At 44.5% G+C, this 19887-nt stretch overlaps 2 protein-coding genes across 5 annotated transcripts; both read left to right on the top strand.

Moving 5' to 3' along the window:
• Positions 1-7781: 7781 nt before the first annotated feature.
• erp27 (endoplasmic reticulum protein 27) lies at positions 7782-11153 on the top strand. The gene is made up of 7 exons (XM_029689475.1): positions 7782-7976; positions 8375-8460; positions 9504-9647; positions 9771-9887; positions 10119-10244; positions 10593-10787; positions 11081-11153. Exons 1-7 carry the CDS (start codon positions 7919-7921, stop codon positions 11123-11125), a joined length of 771 nt encoding a protein of 256 aa, XP_029545335.1. The 5' UTR covers positions 7782-7918; the 3' UTR covers positions 11126-11153.
• Positions 11154-14449: 3296 nt separating this feature from the next.
• LOC115147301 (altered inheritance of mitochondria protein 3) lies at positions 14450-18788 on the top strand. Of its 4 annotated transcripts, none has more exons than XM_029689473.1 (6): positions 14450-14536; positions 14630-14685; positions 14763-15940; positions 16175-18510; positions 18589-18626; positions 18699-18788. In XM_029689473.1, exons 1-5 carry the CDS (start codon positions 14508-14510, stop codon positions 18596-18598), a joined length of 3609 nt encoding a protein of 1202 aa, XP_029545333.1. In that variant the 5' UTR covers positions 14450-14507; the 3' UTR covers positions 18599-18626; positions 18699-18788. The 4 variants fall into 4 exon arrangements, with proteins under 4 accessions (XP_029545333.1, XP_029545334.1, XP_029545332.1 ...); XM_029689474.1 differs by having other exon boundaries at positions 14763-16843; positions 17480-18510; XM_029689472.1 differs by having other exon boundaries at positions 14811-18510.
• Positions 18789-19887: the final 1099 nt, after the last annotated feature.

The raw sequence follows: 19887 nt of genomic DNA, 5'->3' as shown, positions 1-19887 counted from the left end.
ACAGGAACCAGTGCTCCAAAAGACGTGTCACAAAACAAACAATACCTCACAGTGACGTGTCTACGTGTTTGAGGGTGTGAGTTGGAATCGGATTTTACAACATCAAGTTTCAAGTTTTAATGTTACATGCACAAGTACATTGAAATATCTTTCTTGCAAACTCAAAGCCCAACAATGCAATAATCAATAACAATGTATTACAAATAAGAATAGTAATAAGAATAAGAAATACGAAAAACACAAAGTAAGCATTCTACAGTACCAGTTAAAGGTTTAGACACACCTACTCATTCAAGGGTTTTTCTTTATTTTTTACTATTTTGTACATTGTAGAATAATAGTGAAGACATCAAAACTATGAAATATCACATATGGAATCATGTAGTAATTAAAAAAGTGTTCAACAAATCAAGATTCTTCAAAGTAGCCATCCTTTTCCTTGATGACAGCTTTGCACACTCTTGGCAATCTCTCAGCCAGCTTCACCTGGAATGCTTTTCCAAAAGTCTTGAAGGAGTTCCCACATATGCTGAGCACTTGTTGGCTGCTTTTCCTTCACCCTGCGGTCCAACTCATCCCAAACCATCTCAATTGGGTTGAGGTCGGGTGATTGTGGAGGCCAGGTCATCTGCTGCAGCACTCCATCACTCTCCTTCTTGGTCAAATAGCCCTTACACAGCCTGGAGGTGTGTTGGGCCATTGTCCTGTTGAAAAACAAATGATAGTTCCACTAAGCCCAAACCAGATGGGATGGCATATCGCTGCAGAATGCGGTGGTAGCCATGCTGGTTAAGTGTGCCTTGAATTCTAAATAAATCACAGACAGTGTCACCAGCAAAGCACCCCCACACCATCACACCTCCTCCTCCATGCTTCTTGGTGGGAACCACACATGCGGAAATCATCCATTCACCTACACTGCGTCTCACAAAGATGCAGCGGTTGGAACCATGTGCATATTATCTGTGAGTGAGCAAATAATGGAGTGAGCGTTTGTGTGTGTGTGTGTGTGTGTGTGTGTGTTGGAGTGACAGTGTGTGCGAGTGTATAGGGCCTTGAGAGTGTGCATAGAGACAGTGCAAATACTGAAATAAAAGGTCAATAGGTAAACAGGTAAACTCTGTCATGGTAAACATCTGTACCACATGGGCGTGGAGTGAGTCTCCCAACACCAATGGTGTTCAGTACAGAAGTCCTCCAGCACTAGTGGGTTAAATGTTATATAACTTCTTTTTAGGGAGAACATTTAGACAGATTTAACTCTTGCCCTAACGTGGCTTTAATCCCTGCTCCTCCCTCCTTCGTAATCCTGAGCCAAGATTGGCTGCCTCCATTTGATATCCCCCTTTCCCTTGTCTTTCTTCTGGTAGGCTCTGTCTGAGTCCCAAATGGCACCCTATTCCCTACGTAGTGCCTTCCTTTTGAATAGAACCCGGTGGTCTGATCAGAAGTACAGCACTATGTAGGGAATAGGGTAGCATTTGGGACGTAAATTTGCCTTCGCCTGTTAATAACTCAGAAGACGGTGAGGCTTTGTAATCTACAGATCAGCTTTTACCTCGAACAAACTGTGATGACTTCAGACAACACCAGGGAACCGCAGTAATGACAGTAAATTGAGTTTCAAAAGCTATTTATACGAGTTACTGAGTGTAAAATGAACCTTCATCATGAATGAATTTACATCATCATCAATGGATAAGACCCATGGAATTTTTTTGTTGTTGTATTGTATACTCATTGTAACTTCTAATAATAATAATAATAATAATAATGATTGATTGCGTTTATATAGCGCCTTTGATCCACCTACAGTAGGTGCTCAAAGCGCTATAGATAGCAAGGGGGAAAACTCACCTCTTCCACCACCAATGTGTAGCACCCACTTGGGTGATGTATGGCAACTATTTTGTGCCAGAACGCTCACCACACATCACCTGTCATGGTGGAAAGGTGAGGAGTGATATATGCCAATTGGGAATGAGGGCGATGATTAGGTGGTCATGATTGAAAGGTGCCAGGTTGGGAATTTGTCCAGGGTACCGCACCGGGGTTAACACCCCCTACTCTTACGATAAGTGCCATGGCATTTTTAATGACCACAGACAGTCAGGACACCCATTTAATGTCCCATTCGAAAGACGGCACCCTACTCAGGACAATGTCCCCTTCACAGCCCTGGGCATTGGAATCTCCTAAGACCAGAGGGAAGAGGCATCTGGTATCCCATCTAGGGACTGACCAGGGTCCCAAAAGTAATTTGTCTTAATGTATTTCACAATTTTTTTATTTAACCTTTATTTAACTTGGCAAGTCAGTTACGAACAAATTCTTATTTACAGCATAACATGTGCGCAATGATGTCCCAAATCTTGATTTAGTGCATTATTATAGGGTAAGCATTAGAATAAGTCCCCTCAATCTTTGCAGCCATAGGTGGTAATACTGTGTCTTTCTAGGAGCTGATCCATTGTCAGTATTGTGGAATAATTCTAATGTTAAGGGTGCAATATGCAAAAATTGCTCCGCCATTTCCTGGTTGCTAAAATTCTAATGGTTCACCTAATTTCAGTTTATCTGACAAAACAAACAGTCATTGTGTAGAGAATCATTGTACCATCTAAACCGCTGTGAAATATATTTTCCATAACCCAAAATATTGTATTTTCAGCTGTTTGAAGCAGGTGTACAAAGCCGAAGGTAAAAGACACAAAAACTAAACTTAAGAATGGGAAGCATAGAAATAGCGCACATAGAACAGATTTACCGATTTCTAAAAAGTTACATATTGCAGCTTTAAGGTAAGATTTGAATGGAGAAAGCTATCCTATCAGTATCGACACATGACTCATCAACGCGCTTAGCGAACGCTCTCTCTGCGTGGTGTTTTGGGAAATGTATGTTACATCTTCGGCCATTGCAGGAAAGAGCATTGGAACTTAGGCTTACCTACCTATCGGGAAATCGGGCCCTGAACTGACCCTGCTTAGCTTCAGAGGTAAGCCAGCAGTGGGACGCAGGGTATTATGCTGCTTGTACTTTACACATATGGCTAATAAATGATTGTGACGTAACTATGTTTGTTAAATTTGTATCCCCATGTCATAGTGTTAAAGGCAGACGTATCACAGCTAACTTCCTGCAATTCTACACATTTTGCCATGAGGTAGAGATGAAAATGTTGCATTCTTAAAGTAAATGAAAGCTAAAATATAGGTGTGTCTGTAAAGCGTCTGTGTATAGCTGGTGAGATAAGTCAGGCGCAGGACAGCAGATATGAGTAATGAAAGCAATTTTACACAATAATATCACAATACACGTTGTATAAATACAAGGCCACAAATACAGACCGCAAAACAATAAACAATTACTCACAAACAAACATGGGGGAACAGAGGGTTAAATAATGATCAAGTAATTGGGGAATTGAAACCAGGTGTGTAAGACAAAGACAAAACAAATGGAAAATGAAAAGTGGATCGGCGATGGCTAGAAGGCCGGTGACGTCGACCGCCGAACGCCGCCCGAACAAGGAGAGGGACCGACTTCGGCGGAAGTCGACTGTGATAAAGACAATGGATTATGAACTGTCTTGTTTGCAGTGGCATGGTGCTTACTGCCATAGAAGCACAGTGACATATGCCTCAATGCGGTCATATTCGTGGTTTATTGGGGGTGTGGCTTTAAGTTAGTTATTTTTGGCCACCCATCCCATGAGAGTGAATGCCATTCCAGTTAATCTGAATGTCATTCCGTGCACTGCTTGCTTTGAATTCTATCTTCCATGTTAAGGTAAAAATACAAATAATGTCCCATTTGGAACTGACAAGTAGAGAGCTTTAAAAATATCTAAATACACGGCGAATGTGCCATCACCATCATCTCATGTTATACCTGGCTGTTGTCAGGTGTGTTTACCCATCATCACCTTCTGGATTCATCTCTGCCTGTTGAGATGCTTAACCTACCTTGGGACTGAACACCCGAGCCTGTGTGTATTATTAACTCTCTCAGAGTATCAGTGATAAAGCCATATTAATGCTCTCACGTGTGCCTCTTTCATCACCCATCCATCCATCCATCTATCTGTCCAGTCATCATCTCTTTCTCACATTACAGGTGTTTATAAATTCAAACTCTGTCACCATGAATCAGCTTTCACTTTTCTCATCCTTCTCTCTTTCTCTCCCAGACAAGAAAGTCAGAAGATGCACGAATTTGAACATTAATTTGTCTCCGTCTTCCCTCCACTCCAACTCTCTAATTTTCCTTCTCTCATTCCAAATGTTTTTGGCAGTATTTCAGTGTTAAGATTTTACAACATGTTTTTAAACACCCTGGCCAGTTTACAGCAAAGGCCTTACATGTAATTAGTCTCTTTAACAAAGCATTTGTTTCCAAAAGCTAGAGATTACTCTGGGACTGTAGTGGTAGGAAACCTTTTGATTCACTAGACTGTGAAATAACATCAGAGGAAAAAGTGGGAATAATTGAGGAGGAGATCAGCCAAGTGGAGTACAGTTTCTCAGAAACATTGAACAATGAGCGTGTTAACTCAGAGCAAAACATTGATGAATTGGAGTTTGAGGTCAACACAGTTGGGGGAAGGATATCATGCAGCTATGGATATATAGATACATAACATATAGATACTGTGCATACATATGAGATCATGCAGCTATGGATACATAGATACATATAGATACCGTACATACATTTGAGATCATATAGAGATATGCCAAAGAGAGTGGAGACCGTCTGAGGACATGAGTGATGCTGTGACACAACATACGTTTCGAGGCTCTCATGAGTTTAGCTCTTAAGAAGCATTACTGGCTTAATATGGCACTGTCACTAATACTCTGTTAATAATATACACATACAGGCCAACATACAGTAGATTCACATGTATTTATTTTTTATTTAACTAGACAAGTCAGTTAAGAACAAATTCTTATTTACAATGACGGCCTACCCCGGCCAAACCCTAACCCGGACGACGGTGGGCCAATTGTACGCTGCCCTATGGGACTACCAATCACAGCCGGTTGTGTTACAGCCTGGAATCGAACCAGGGTCTGTAGTGACGCCTCTAGCACTGAGATGCAGTGCTGCGCTACTCGGGAACCCCGCATGTAAGCCCCATGCATACATTGCAGACATTGAGGTGGTTAGAAAGAGACAAAAGGTAAATGGAGACTTAGAACACTGCAATCTATGCTCTCATGAGGTTTTTATTGGTGACGTTTCAACCCTTATTCATCAGGTTACTTATTATCTGATATTAAGCACTTGTTCAGAAACATGGGATATGTGTATGTAACTTTCTCCTATATTGATTGGAGAGAGGATGAAACAAAAAAAGGGCCTGCTTGAGACCCGATATGAGATGTAACTAGAGCATGTTGAGGGATCTTTTGCTATAAATTCACAAGTTCACATCGTCAAAGAAAGCTAAGCCAACATTGACACATTTCACAATACTTGACATCATCAACCTTCATCATTCAGTTGACATTGCAAGATATTGCACAACCAACAGATTATACCTACATGTTTACTATACTGTAGTGTAGATACAGGAAGTTACAGTATGTAAGAGGGACATGAAGCACTCGGAATGTGGCAAGCAACACACGCTACAGTCGTGGGTAATATGAAATTAACTCCCATTTTTATTTTCAGGAACAACAATGATACCTTACCATAGAGACTTAATGTTGAGTTTGTTTTCTTTTTGTTTAACACATTTTTGGTTACTACATGATTCCACATGTGTTATTTCATAGATTTGATGCCTTCACTATTATTCTACAATGTACAAAATAGTAAAAATAAAGAAAAGCCCTTGAATGAGTACGTGTATCTAAACTTTTGACTGGTACTGTATATATTGATGTATTTGTTTTTCCAATTTTTTTTCAGAGTACATGTTAATTCTACAGTTCAATTGTTTTACAATATTATAAACAAGTACAAATATGGTAAAATCGAATTATTTCTCTTCATATCTAGTTGTGAGAACTCTACATGGTCACTTATGTTATTGCTGATAGGGATGTCCCACAACTCATCACTAAGGAGGATTGGTCCTTGCTTTCCGGGATCTTCGGTATATCTCTACCCCACTGAAGTTGACATAAAAAATGGTTGAGGCTATGGTTATGGTTAAGGAAGGTTACGGTAATGGTTAAGGTTAGGGTTTAGGGTAGGGATGTCCCAGGGATCCTGGGTTGCACTAACCAAGGAGGATTCCCTTTAGATTGAGGACAGTCCACACCTGGCAAATTGCCCTCACTATGACATGTCTTAAGCTGGTTACAAGCTGTTTATGAAACATCTAGGAGGACTGTGACACAGATGACTCTGGTATTAGAGGGCAATCTTTTCAAATGTGGGAACTGCTTTCATTTTAATGGAATAATTTCTTCAAAAATGAAATGTTGGTATGTTTTTCATTAGTCCCAAAAGGCTTTGAATGTCAGCGATCAAGTTTTGAAGACATAGGACTTTCAAAAAGGCAATTGTAACTTGCCACATAATCATGAGGATGTGTTTTGCAAGTTAGTTCAACAGCGGACTAATGTAAAAAATACCAAAAGATCATTTTTGAATGGAGTATTCCTTTAAGCCGCTCGTTGGTTCATTTTTAAATGGCACATAGTGTACTGTACTTTGCGGTAGTTTGTGTACTCAGACTCTATAATACAGAAAATCTATACACCTTAAACAAATTCTCAAATTTTCAGCAGACATTTTCTCTTGGAATCCTCAAATTGCTTTTAATTGAAACTTTATTTTAAATAAATAAATCACACTACATATTCAACAATCTAAAATACTTCTCCTGCTTCATTAATACATCTACCAAAGAGGTCTCTGATAAACATGTTGCATAAAGGTTTGGTTTGTTGAGTGTCCGTTGGATACTAAAATAGCTGGTTGGCTAATTCTCTAGGGTCAGTCAGACCAAACAGCTGCCTGTTGCGTGCCACCACTATGGCCAGACCAGTGTCACCACTATGGCCAGACCAGTGCCACCACTATGGCCAGACCAGTGCCACCACTATGGCCAGACCAGTGCCACCACTATGGCCAGACCAGTGCCACCACTATGGCCAGACCAGTGCCACCACTATGGCCAGACCAGTGCCACCACTATGGCCAGACCAGTGCCACCGGTAGGTATACACACCCGCTGATTCAGAGTGCAGTGTGGCCAAGTCACCACAGGAGGGCCACATCCAACTCTGCATTAGTTTGAACGGCATGCACGCATGCATACAAATCGAATTCCTATCAAGTGGCATTGCTCTGTCAGAAAAATAATGCTGTCATTTAGGTGAACAGCAGGACATTACAGAATGAGTAGGGAAAAAGGGATAAAGAAAATATATGCCCACTTCAAATTGACTAGACCATTTAGATACTACAGATATTTATGTACCGTACAATCTGGATTATACTAGAGATATACATCCTTGTTGAGTGAGGTGTCTGTATAGGCTGAAAATATGTGACAGATTTGACTGCTTGGGATTTTTTCATATTGAGATTCTGAAGTTAAAAAAACCAAACATTTTGCATGGGTATCCTCAGGTTAGGAGCTACATTCTTAGTCATACACGTGTGTATGCGCGCCCACCCACCCACCCAGCCACACTCATGAACTGACACGGTGACACGTAGTCCAACACTCACTGATCTTAACCTATCAATAACACCTGTCAGGTTCTCATACAGGCACCAATCAGCAGCACGAGGAAACGGCCATGTGGCAGACCCTGAGGTACAGAGGGACGGAAGGAGGGACACGACGGACACAGACTCCAGCCTAAAACTCAACCGTCAGGCATAGAATCAAAAACTGACAAACTTCTCTGAGGCTCTTCTTTGTCTACAGCCTGCTGATAAAGTTATGATACCGCTGCTCTCTCTGTTTCTCTCCCTCCTGGCCGCCTCAGTCATAGCTAAAGGTAAGAATCTCTTTGCCTTTGGTCATGCACATGTTTTTAGATTTCCTAGACATCGATCTTTTTAGTCTTTATTTCCTGTTTTCTTTTCTTTAAAGTCCTTCCTGAATGGTGTGATATTCTCTTCTATCTTTTTGACCTCTATGTTATAATATGCACACTAGTATACCCCTTAGAATATATGCCCAATACATTGCTTCATAAATGTATGCTGAAATTGACATTGGGATTGTGCCTATGACTGGCTTTCTGAGAGCCGTCATACAGATTGATGCATTTTTCCTCTCCGTGTTTCTAAAGAGATGGAACTAGTGTAGGTAGTTGGGATAGGGCTCGTCCAACTAATTCCATCCAACTAATTCCATCAACCCCCCCCCCCACCTCTCTCTCTCTCCTTACAGACAGCGCCCTCCCAACCGTGAATGATGTCACTGCAGCCGAGGCCTTCATCGAAGCCTCCGAGGTGGTCGTCATCGGGTTCTTTGAGGTCAGACAGGAAACAAGCGTGAGAAGGGCAGGATGGGAGGGGAGGGAGGGAAATGTAACGTGTACAGTAACCTACTGTAGGCCTGAGTAAGGTTGACACATCACGATGGTACAAAACCACAGCAGATTTTTAGCATCGTTGGCTAGACGCTACACCACTAACGTGCGGCCGGACGCGGCCAGCCAGATATAACCGAGGGCAAATTAAATCATAACTCAGATTTGAGATGAGAAAAGAACAAAACATGCATTCCTTTCTGTGCACTGTTGACTGTTCATAGCTACAGTCCCAGCTGCTGTCAGGTTTGGCGAGAAACTATTTCCTGTGGCTGGCCACACACTTGGCACAGGAAGTGACTAGCTGGCGTTGCCTTGGGGATAGTAGGCGGTCGTCCCAGAGTGCCAAGCGGCGGCCCGAGCCCTTTGGCCAAACTCAGTGTGCGGGGGACGATGGCTGGCGGACGGCAGGCCGCTGGACAAGGAAATGAGGACGCATCTGAGGAATTGGCACAGAGGAGGTCGCTGTAAACAAGTGTAAACAGAGCGTGGGTGAAGGGTGGAGAGAAGGACTGGTGCAGAGAGAAAGGAGTGGAGGAGGAGAGAGAATAAAGGAGAGAGCAAGAGTGGAGGAGAGAGAGAGATAGGGAGTGTGGGAGAGAGAAAGAGGGAGAGATTGGGAGTGGAGGGGAGAGAGTTAGGGAGTGGAGGGGAAAGAGAGAGAGAGAGAGAGAGAGAGAGAAAGAGAGAGAGAGAGAGAGAGAGAGAGAGAGAGAGTAAATGGTGGACTGCCATGTCCCTGCTGGGGACCAAAATATTATTTCAAGACATTCTTTGAGGATGATTGTATGACAAATACAAGGGACCAAAATATTATTCACTGACATTCACATGGGCTAAGTGGCAATTTGAATCTCAAAAACAGACTTCAATAGTATATCACTGTAGTGAGTGTTATTAGACTCGAACATTCTCTCTCCCTCTCTGTCTGCCCCCTCTCTCTGCCCCCCCCCTCTCTCTCGCCATCTCTTTCCCTCTCTCTCTCAGACTCCCTCAGATGAGACTTTTGGCTACAAGGAGTTTGTGGAGGCAGCTAAGACTGTGAAGCATATCCCTGTGGCTCTGTGCAGCGATAAGGAGGCATGGGCCAAACTCAGCATCGTGTCTGACACTATCGCCATCTTCAGAAAAGTAAACTACTACACCACGCCTTTCACTTTGTCCATCAGAAATCATCTGCTTGACTCCCGTTACAACTACTTCGACAACAAATTTACATCAACTGAAAAATGTGATTTATGTGTGTGTGTTCAGGCAGATAACCACCAAGACAACCTTCAGCTCTCTGAGACCAAGAAAGTGGAGGCGGACGGCCTTGCTCGCTTTATCACCATGAACGAGCTTCGCTACATCACCGAGTACAACCAAGTGGTAGTCACTGACCACAGCACTGTTCATTTACACCTAACACACTTCTCTATACAACAGCACCTATTAACACTTATACCAGCCTTGTTATGATTACATCTTGACATCACATCTTTGTATTATTAGCCTTTCATGTTCAGTCATATAGCCAGACTATACAATCAGTTAATGTACTGGCACACGCCTATTTTGATATCTATTTCCTATAGCTCTCTCTCTCTCCTCTCCTCTCAGACAGCAGTGGGTCTGTTCCAGTCTGAGGTGAAGGCACACCTCCTGCTCTTCATCAACAAGGGGAGTGGTGACTATGAAGTGCTCAAGGACCGGCTAGGAGCTCTGGCCCCAGAATTTGTTGGGAAGGTGAGAGCAGGCAAGCAGCAACTGGACCTGAAAAGAGCGACTCAACAAAACCTCTGTTATATCGGCCATTTGATTCAAATCTTGAGATAATGTCCCTAATCCCCTATTTGGAATTGGTTCTCTTGAATCAACTATTTAATTGATTCTTGAATTTAATTTGCAAATTGGATCAATGGAGTCAGATGTTTTGAGTCCCAGAATCTCAATGTACTGTATATTATATATAGTGCACTAATTTTGACATTGGTCTCGTCCAATAAAATCACAGATTTTAGTTTTAGTTTCTGTTGCCAAACGTATTTGCTTCAGTGTGCTCTACTGAATATTACCATCATTTTTTTGTCACAGTTCCTGTTTGTGCTGGTACACGGGGTGAAGTCCAATGAGAAATCTCTGGGCTACTTTGGCCTGACGTCACGTGACCTTCCCCGCGTGGGCATTTACGACCGCGACTCAGATATGAGGTGGCTCATGCCCGAGGGAGAGATCTCCACCGAACGTGTGCGGGAATTCTGCCAGTCACTCATACTAGGCAATCTCAAGGTCAGAGGTCAAAACAAACCTGAGTTCAAATAATATTGGTTCTCTTTCAAATGCCTTTGAGGGTTGATTGAGCCTGCCTGGAGTGCCAGATGGACAGGGTTTGCACTTTTTGGACTATTCTATTGGTTCCATTGTGCCAGGCAAGAAAACAAATTCTATTTGAACCCATATCTATGGCGCAGTATACGTTTCAGTGGCTTTGATAATATGTAGAAAGCAGCAATAAATTATACTGAGTGGCCTCGATTTAATGTATGTATATTGCTTCTCAAAAACGTTTTCCATCTTTTCAGGAGGTGAAGCAGGCAGGAGAACCTGATCCTAAAACTGAGTTGTAAAATAAACAAATAAATGAATGTAAATAATTAGCTTTGTGACAGTTATTGTGTCTGTTTTGGAGTCAGTATTGTTTTCTGCCTGAATCTTATGTAGGCTATGTGTGTGTTCTGGTGGGCATGGTGTCTCTTTATGTGAGGGAAAGTCTGCCATCTGCGATCTGCGAGTTGACCACAGCTCAGTGGCTACTCACCACTGAGATTTTAGCCCAGTTTGGCAGCTTTGGCGCTGATCTGATGATTACAATCACAACTGACTGACCTCAGAAGACTGGCAGGGCATGGAGGGTCTAACAGAAAAATAAGAATTGAAATCTGTCTTCTGAAAAAATAACAGCTGAAGATTCCAAATGCAATCACAAAGAAACAATACGATGCAAAATATTACAATACATTTGTGTATTTTCATGCAAATGCTACATTTAAGTGCAGACCTGTGTTCAAATACATGTACAGGATATTTGAGTGTCTGGTATATACAAATCTTTTTCAAATACGCAGCCCAAAACAATAACTTTTATTTTTGTATTTGAATGGTTATTTGTAAAAACCAAATAGTCTGCCAAATTGTATTATTTGACAGTATTTTCAAATTCTTATGTCAATTCATGAGAGTGTATTTGAGTTTTTCAAGTACTTTAAGTATATTTCCAAATATATAAAAAAATTCAACTACTTAGCTTTTCAAATAAAAGATCAGAATACTTTGAATATATGAGTAATTAATTGAAATATTTTAAATACAGTGGCAAGAAAAAGTATGTGAACCGTTTGGAATTACCTGCATTTCTGCATAAATTGGTCATAAAATTTGATCTGATCTTCATCTAAGTCACAACAACAGACAAACACAGTCTGTTTAAACTAATAACACAAACAATTATACGTTTTCATGTCTTTATTGAACTCACCGGGTTAACATTCACAGTATAGGGTGGAAAAAGTATGTGAAATGTTGGATTTAATAACTGGTTGACCCTCCTTTGGCAGCAATAACCTCAACCAAATGTTTTCTGTAGACCTGCACAGCGGTCAGGAGGAATTTTGTCCCATTCATCTTTACAAAACTGTTTCAGTTCAGCAATATTCTTAGGATGTCTGGTGTTAACCGCTCTCGAGGTCATGCCACCGCATCTCAATCAGGTTGAGGTCAGGACTCTGACTGGGCCACTCCAGAAGGCGTATTTTCTTCTGTTCAAGCCATTCTGTTGTTGATTTACTTGTGTTTTGGGTCATTGTCCTGTTGCGTCGCCCAACTTCTGTTGACCTGGCGGACAGATAGCCTAACATTCTCCTGCAAAATGTCTTGATAAACTTGGGAATTCATTTTTCTGTCAATGATAGCAAGTTGTCCAGGCCCTGAGGCAGCAAAGCAGCCCCAAACCATGAATATAAAAGACCAGAAAAAATAACAGATTGTCTGCCTGCTGTGCTGAAACAAACAGGAGAAGAAAACAACACACTCCAAAGAGAAAGAAAATTGAACGGTTGATCCAACTAAATTCCTTAAAAAGTGGATGGGAATTTTCAAGGCAAAGACTTGGAATCAAGGATAATTAGTAGGGATGGAGTGCCAAGCGGAAACATCAGACGGAATAGGGAAACCACTATTTGGCAGATGTTGAGTTTGAAAGGGCTAGAGATATATGCATAGCTACAGTATCTAAACAGCTGCATTTGAGTGTCTGTGTTTGTGGATGTGTACTGCAATCAAAGTTGAGACAACATTGGAAAAAATGCTTCCACAAAAGAGTGGAGACGATCAGAGGATGATGTGATGGGTTGTTGTCTTGTGTTTTATTTCATCCACATGAGGGAGACATTTTATGGAGATAGTGGGCACCTTCTAGGGGATCACTGTTGTCAAATCGGTGACAATTGTTGGTCACCTCTTTTCAAAGTGTGTTGCATTCTGGGGCTAAAACATTTCTGACTTGGGTCTATATGTCGACTGCATGAACTTGACAAAAATCATGTGATCAAAGGTCATGAAGATTTGACTCCAAGATTCTGCAGTTGCTCTTCACCAACTTCCTCCTGCATCCATCACCTGCATTGTGGGCAGCTCTATTGTCAACCAATCGTTAGTGTTTTTGTTTAACCCATGCAAATGTGACCAAAAACATGACTGAAACAGGAACCAACTTGCCAAAATTCATGTGTAGCCTACAGTGCATAAATGAATGATGTGATTGAGGCTCGCTCTCATTTATTGATTGTATAATGCACACACTAATTATTTCAGTTTGTGAGTGGGTGTTGGAGACATGTTTTTTTGACATTATAAAGGAAACCTTTTATAAACAATGGCAACACTGCCATGGTGATCTGAGCCTTGCTGTTGGAAAACGACATTAGTATCCGAATTTCGGTTGTCGCAGATGCACCTCTCCTGACTTTACTTCTTGACTTTGGTCTACAGTCAGTTGCTTTAGCCTTACCACTCAAACGAGCCCTACTGTATGTTTGCCTCTGAAAAATTAAAGAATCAGATCATCAAAAGCATAACATGAGTGTTTAATTGGTGTCTGTCTGAAATCAGAATTTGTCTAAGATGTTGCACTTTGTGCAAATTAAACTGTTAACCATCTAATGTTGCTATGCTGAATGAAAAGAAGTCATGTGTAAAATAATGGTGCCTAACGGTTCCTTTAGCCACTAATCTTCAAATGAACCAAATGAATTTTGTACAAGCAAGAATTTAAACCGATCAATGAAGTTCCTACTTTAGATCAGGGGTGTCAAACTCATTCCATGGAGGGCCTAGTGTCTGTAGGTTTTAGTTTTTTCCTTTCAATTAAGACCTAGACAACTACTGTAGGTGAGGGGAGTAATTAGTGGCCTTTATTCAGCAATCAAGTACAAGGAAGGAGCGAAAACCCACAGACACTCGGCCCTCCGTGTAATGAGTTTGAAGCGTGCTTTAGAGTAAGGGCTGTCGAACCTGTCAGGAACTCAATTAGAGAATCAACCACACCTGAGTAAATTTCTGAATTCCAAATCAACCCCTAGCCCCTACACCTACCACTTAGTCACTTATGGGCATTTGAAACGATCAGATAGGTTAAAGCAATATGGTAATTGCTTCACCTTGCCTTCTGATAGTCTGGATGCAATTGTGGCCATATTGCTTATACCTATTCAATCATTTCTGCTTCACAGAAGTGTTTAGGCCAGGGTGTAGGATTTAGGGGTCAATTTGGATTTAGGAATCAAATGTAGTTCAGGGGCTTACAGCTGTCCTTAATTAGCCAATGACGTTAGAAGGGTCTGGGATTCCTTTAAAAGGAGCAACCAAAAGTCTGGTAAATATAGTAAAAGGGATATTCTGGTAGGACATATGCCTACCGTTAGTTCTGAATACTGGTGAGGTTTTGAGGGTGAAATGGCCGTGATGATTGGAATCGCTTTCAGGTATGTTTTTAAAAGTATTGATCTAGTTTGTTTCCCTTGTCCTTCAGGTGTTACAGGTAGCTATGTTTCTAACAGACTTTCTTTTTTCCTAAGAGTTTCTTGGCTTTGTTGCCTGCTAATTGGAGGGATAATGTCTTCTACATCAGAAGGTGAGTTCATTTCAAATAACAGCTATGTAGTTCCATAACTTTCAAAGGCTGGCATTTTACTTTTTTTTTTAACCTAGGTGATTGGTCTCCTACACTGGGTTCTAATGCAGCATGGCTCTATGCAGGATCACTTAGGTCTCTAGGATATGGCAATTATAAGTCGCCAACAGCTCAAATGCAAGCGCAACAGAAACATCCGGCTGCCATCCTGCGGAAGGAACTGGCCCCCATGTCCCAGCAACCTCAGCAAGTATGGTATCCAGCCACTGAGCTTCAGAAGCAGAAGCAACTGACTGCCATGAACCAGCAAGTGTGGCATCCAGCTCCAATGCCCATGCTGCAGAAGGAACCGACCGCAGAACCTCAGCAACAGAGGCAACCAACAACTGTGCTCCAGCAAGTGTGGCATCCAGCTCACATGCTGCAGCAGACGCAACTGACTGCCGTGCCCCAGCAAGTGTGGCATCCAGCTCACATGCTGCAGCAGAAGCAACCGACTGCCGTGCCCCAGCAAGTGTGGCATCCAGCTCACATGCTGCAGCAGAAGCAACCGACTGCCGTGCCCCAGCAAGTGTGGCATCCAGCTCACATGCTGCAGCAGAAGCAACCGACTGCCGTGCCCCAGCAAGTGTGGCATCCAGCTCACATGCTGCAGCAGAAGCAACCGACTGCCGTGCCCCAGCAAGTGTGGCATCCAGATCACATGCTGCAGCAGAAGCAACCGACTGCCGTGCCCCAGCAAGTGTGGCATCCAGCTCACATGCTGCAGCAGGAGCAACCGACTGCCGTGCCCCAGCAAGTGTGGCATCCAGCTCACATGCTGCAGCAGAAGCAACCGACTGCTGTGCCCCAGCAAGTGTGGCATCCAGCTCACATGCTGCAGCAGAAGCAACCGAGTCCCGTGCCCCAGCAAGTGTGGCATCCAGCTCACATGCTGCAGCAGCAACCGACCGCCGTGCCCCAGCAAGTGTGGCATCCAGCTCAAATGCCCCTGCAGCAGAAGCAACCGACCACCATGCCCCAGCAAGTGTGGCATCCAGCTCAAATGCATCAGCAGCAACCGACCGCCGTGCCCCAGCAAGTGTGGCATCCAGCTCACATGCTGCAGCAGCAACCGACCGCCGTGCCCCAGCAAGTGTGGAATCCTTCTCAAATGCCCCTGCAGCAGAAGGAACCGACTGCCACGCCCCAGCAAGTGTGGCATCCTTCGCAAATGCCCCTGCAGCAGAAGCAACCGACCGCCATGCCCCAGCAAGTGTGGCATCCAGCTCACATGCTGCAGAAGCAACCTACCGCAGAACCTCAGCAGCAGAGGCAACCAACAACTGTGCCCCAGCAAGTGTGGCATCCAGCTCGCATGCCCCTGCAGCAGAAGCAACCGACTGCCGTGCCCCAGCAAGTGTGGCATCCTTCTCAAATGCCCCTGCAGCAGAAGCAACCTACTGCAGAACCTCAGCAGCAGAGGCAACCAACAACTGTGCCCCAGCAAGTGTGGCATCCAGCTCACATGCTGCAGAAGCAACCTACCGCAGAACCTCAGCAGCAGAGGCAACCAACAACTGTGCCCCAGCAAGTGTGGCATCCAGCTCGCATGCCCCTGCAGCAGAAGCAACCGACTGCCGTGCCCCAGCAAGTGTGGCATCCTTCTCAAATGCCCCTGCAGCAGAAGCAACCTACTGCAGAACCTCAGCAGCAGAGGCAACCAACAACTGTGCCCCAGCAAGTGTGGCATCCAGCTCACATGCTGCCGCAGAAGCAACCAACAACTGTGCCCCAGCAAGTGTGGCATCCTTCTCAAATGCCCCTGCAGCAGAAGCAACCGACTGCCGTCCCCCAGCAAGTGTGGCATCCTTCTCAAATGCCCCTGCAGCAGAAGCAACCGACTGCCGTCCCCCAGCAAGTGTGGCATCCTTCTCAAATGCCCCTGCAGCAGAAGCAACCGACTGCCGTGCCCCAGCAAGTGTGGCATCCAGCTCAATTTCCCCAGCAGAAGCAACTGGCCCCCATGCCTCTACTGCAGAAGGAACCAACCACCATAGCCCAGCAACCTCAGCAGGTGTGGCATCCAGCTCAAATGCCCAAGAATCGACCAGCCACTGAACCTCAGCAGCAGAAGCAACCATCCACCACGCCCCAGCAAGCGTTGCTTCCAGCTCAAATGCCCCTGCAGCAGAAGCAACCGGCCACTGAACCTCAGCAGAAGGAACCGACCGCCATGCCCCAGCAAGTGTTACATCTAGCTCAAATGCTGCAGAAGGAACATGCCACCAATCCTCAGCAAGTGTGGCATCCAGCTCAATTTCCCCAGCAGAAGCAACTGGCCCCCATGCCTCTACTGCAGAAGGAACCAACCACCATAGCCCAGCAACCTCAGCAGGTGTGGCATCCAGCTCAAATGCCCAAGAATCGACCAGCCACTGAACCTCAGCAGCAGAAGCAACCATCCACCACGCCCCAGCAAGCGTTGCTTCCAGCTCAAATGCCCCTGCAGCAGAAGCAACCGGCCACTGAACCTCAGCAGAAGGAACCGACCGCCATGCCCCAGCAAGTGTTACATCTAGCTCAAATGCTGCAGAAGGAACATGCCACCAATCCTCAGCAAGTGTGGCATCCAGCTCAATTTCCCCAGCAGAAGCAACTGGCCCCCATGCCTCTACTGCAGAAGGAACCAACCACCATAGCCCAGCAACCTCAGCAGGTGTGGAATCCAGCTCAAATGCCCAAAAAGCAACCAGCCACTGAATTGCAGAAGCAACCATCCATCACGCCCCAGCAAGCATTGCTTCCAGCTCAAATGCCCCTGCAGCAGAAGCAACTGGCCACTGAACCTCAACAGAAGGAACTGACCGCCATGCCCCAGCAAGTGTGGTATGAAGCTAAAATGTTCCAGCAGCTAAATCATCTGGCCGCCATGCCACAGAAGCAACAGGCCTCCATTTCCGAGCAGCCTCCGCTCGTGTGGCATCCAGCTCAATTTCCCCCGCAGCAGAAGGAACTGGCTGTCGAGCCCCAGCAAGTGTGGTATCAAGCTAAAATGCTTCAGCAGCAAAATCATCTGGCCGCCATTCCCCAGCAGCCTCCGCTCGTGTGGCATCCAGCTCAATTTCCCCCGCAGCAGAAGGAACTGGCTGTCGAGCCCCAGCAAGTGTGGTATCAAGCTAAAATGCTTCAGCAGCAAAATCATCTGGCCGCCATTCCCCAGCAGCCTCCGCTCGTGTGGCATCCAGCTCAAAGTCCCCAGCAGAAGCAACTGGCTGTCGAACCTCAGCAGGTGTGGAATCCAGCTCAAATTCCCAAGAAGCAACTAGCCACTGAATTGCAGAAGCAACCATCTACCACGCCCCAGCAAGCATTGCTTCCAGCTCAAATGCCCCTGCAGCAGAAGCAACTGGCCACTGAACCTCAACAGAAGGAACTGACCGCCATGCCCCAGCAAGTGTGGTATCAAGTTAAAACATTCCAGCAGCAAAATTTGGCTGCCATGCCACAGAAGCAACAGGCCTCCATTCCCGAGCAGCCTCCGCTCGTGTGGCATCCAGCTCAATTTCCCCCGCAGCAGAAGGAACTGGCTGTCGAGCCCCAGCAAGTGTGGTATCCAGCTCAAATGCCCCAGCAGCAACTGGCCATGTCTCAGCAGAAACACTACGAAAGCACTGAAGATGGTGCCTCTAGTAGCTCTCAGTTCCAAATCGGTTTCAAATCCCACAACGAGAATGGCAAAACTGTCTTCTCCCAAACCCGCTACACTCGTAGGGAGGCTATGCCTATTGACAGCGGAAATGCTCCCAATGGCACATACCCGCCACTAGTAAAGGATCCTACAAGGTAACACAACTTTAATCTGGTCTTAACTTTGCTCTCTGAATTTGAAGTCCTTTGTACTAACCATGCATCTGCCAACAGGACAATCTAATGGTGGATTCATCCTTTAGAAGCTGATGGTGAGACTTTTTTGTTGTTGTCAAATTGATGACATAAGATTCTGTTGCTGATACTGTTCTAATTTCTTTCAGGTTTCAGTCATGCTTTTGTTTTGACCAGGAAGTTGCTGGTGTTCTTGCTACTCTTGCATGACTGAATCAATAAACAATTTTACTTTCCAATATCTTGTGTCTTTGCAATACTGAGGGTACTCTTGTGCTTGCTGATTTCAAACGGATGGTGGGTTACCAGTACAGTTGGCAGTAAAAGTGGTTGTCTTCAAATATATGGTTTTTACCAAGTTTGGCTCTACATTAGTGTTGTCAAGTGGTGAAATGTCAGACCTCATGTTCATACTTTTGTATGTTGACACCCCTTCAAATTACTGGATTCGGCATTTCGGCCACACCCGTTGCTGACGCGTATAAAATCGAGCGCACACAGCCATGCAATCTCCATATTCAAACATTGGCAGTAGAAGGGCCTTGATGAGCTCTGACTTTCAATGTGGCACAGTCATAGGATGACACTTTTCCAAGTCAGTTTGTCAAATTTCCACCCTGGTCAAATAAGTCGTGTTAATGTGATAGGCCACACAATCTCAGGACAGGGCTGTAGCGTGTAGTCCTCGGTTGCAACACTTAGCGTTCATAACTGCCTCTGGAAGCATTGTCAGCACCAGAACTGTTCAGAAGCTTCGTGTGTCGCATGAAAAGCTGCACAAGCCTACAATCTATGAGCAATTCCACTTGTCTGCAGGAGTGGTGTAATGCTAGGTGATATTGGACTCAAGCGCAATGGAAATGCCTTGTCTGGAGAGACTAATCACTCCATCTGGCAGGACAAATCTAGGTTTCATGGATGCCAGGAGAATGCTACCTGCCCGACTGCATAGTGCCAACTAAAGTTTGTTGGCAGAATAATGGTTTTGGGCTGGGCCCCTTAGTTCCACTGAAGGGAAGTCTTAATGCTATCGCATACAATAACATTCTAGACAATTCTGTGTTAACTTTGACAACAGTTTGGGGGAAGGCTCTTTGCTGTTTCAGCATGACAATGCCCCTGTGCACAACGCAAGGTCCATACAGAAACGGTTTGCGATTGGTGTGGAAGAGTTTGACGGGCCTGCAAAGAGCCTTGACCTCAACCCTATCGAACACCTTTGGGAAGAATTGGAACGCCGACTGCGAGCCAGGCCTAATCGACCAACATCAGTTTCTGACCTCATTAATGCTGTTGCGGCTGAATGGAAGTCCCCCGCAGCAATGTTCAAACATCTAG

This window comes from Salmo trutta, chromosome 14 (assembly GCF_901001165.1).
Source record: "Salmo trutta chromosome 14, fSalTru1.1, whole genome shotgun sequence".
Taxonomy (NCBI): Eukaryota; Metazoa; Chordata; class Actinopteri; order Salmoniformes; family Salmonidae; genus Salmo; species Salmo trutta.
This window is presented reverse-complemented; position numbering and strand designations above follow the sequence as displayed.

Bases quoted from the DNA above. Each gene is read 5' to 3' on its own strand.
- erp27 (XM_029689475.1), top strand. From the start codon at position 7,919: ATGATACCGCTGCTCTCTCTGTTTCTCTCCCTCCTGGCCGCCTCAGTC. The intron at 9,888-10,118 runs GTAGTCACTGAC...CTCTCCTCTCAG, and splicing joins TCACCGAGTACAACCAAGTG to ACAGCAGTGGGTCTGTTCCA. The intron at 10,245-10,592 runs GTGAGAGCAGGC...TTTTTGTCACAG, and splicing joins CCCCAGAATTTGTTGGGAAG to TTCCTGTTTGTGCTGGTACA.
- LOC115147301 (XM_029689471.1), top strand. From the start codon at position 14,508: ATGGCCGTGATGATTGGAATCGCTTTCAG. The intron at 14,537-14,629 runs GTATGTTTTTAA...TTTTTTCCTAAG, and splicing joins ATGATTGGAATCGCTTTCAG to AGTTTCTTGGCTTTGTTGCC. The intron at 14,686-14,762 runs GTGAGTTCATTT...TTTTTAACCTAG, and splicing joins AATGTCTTCTACATCAGAAG to GTGATTGGTCTCCTACACTG.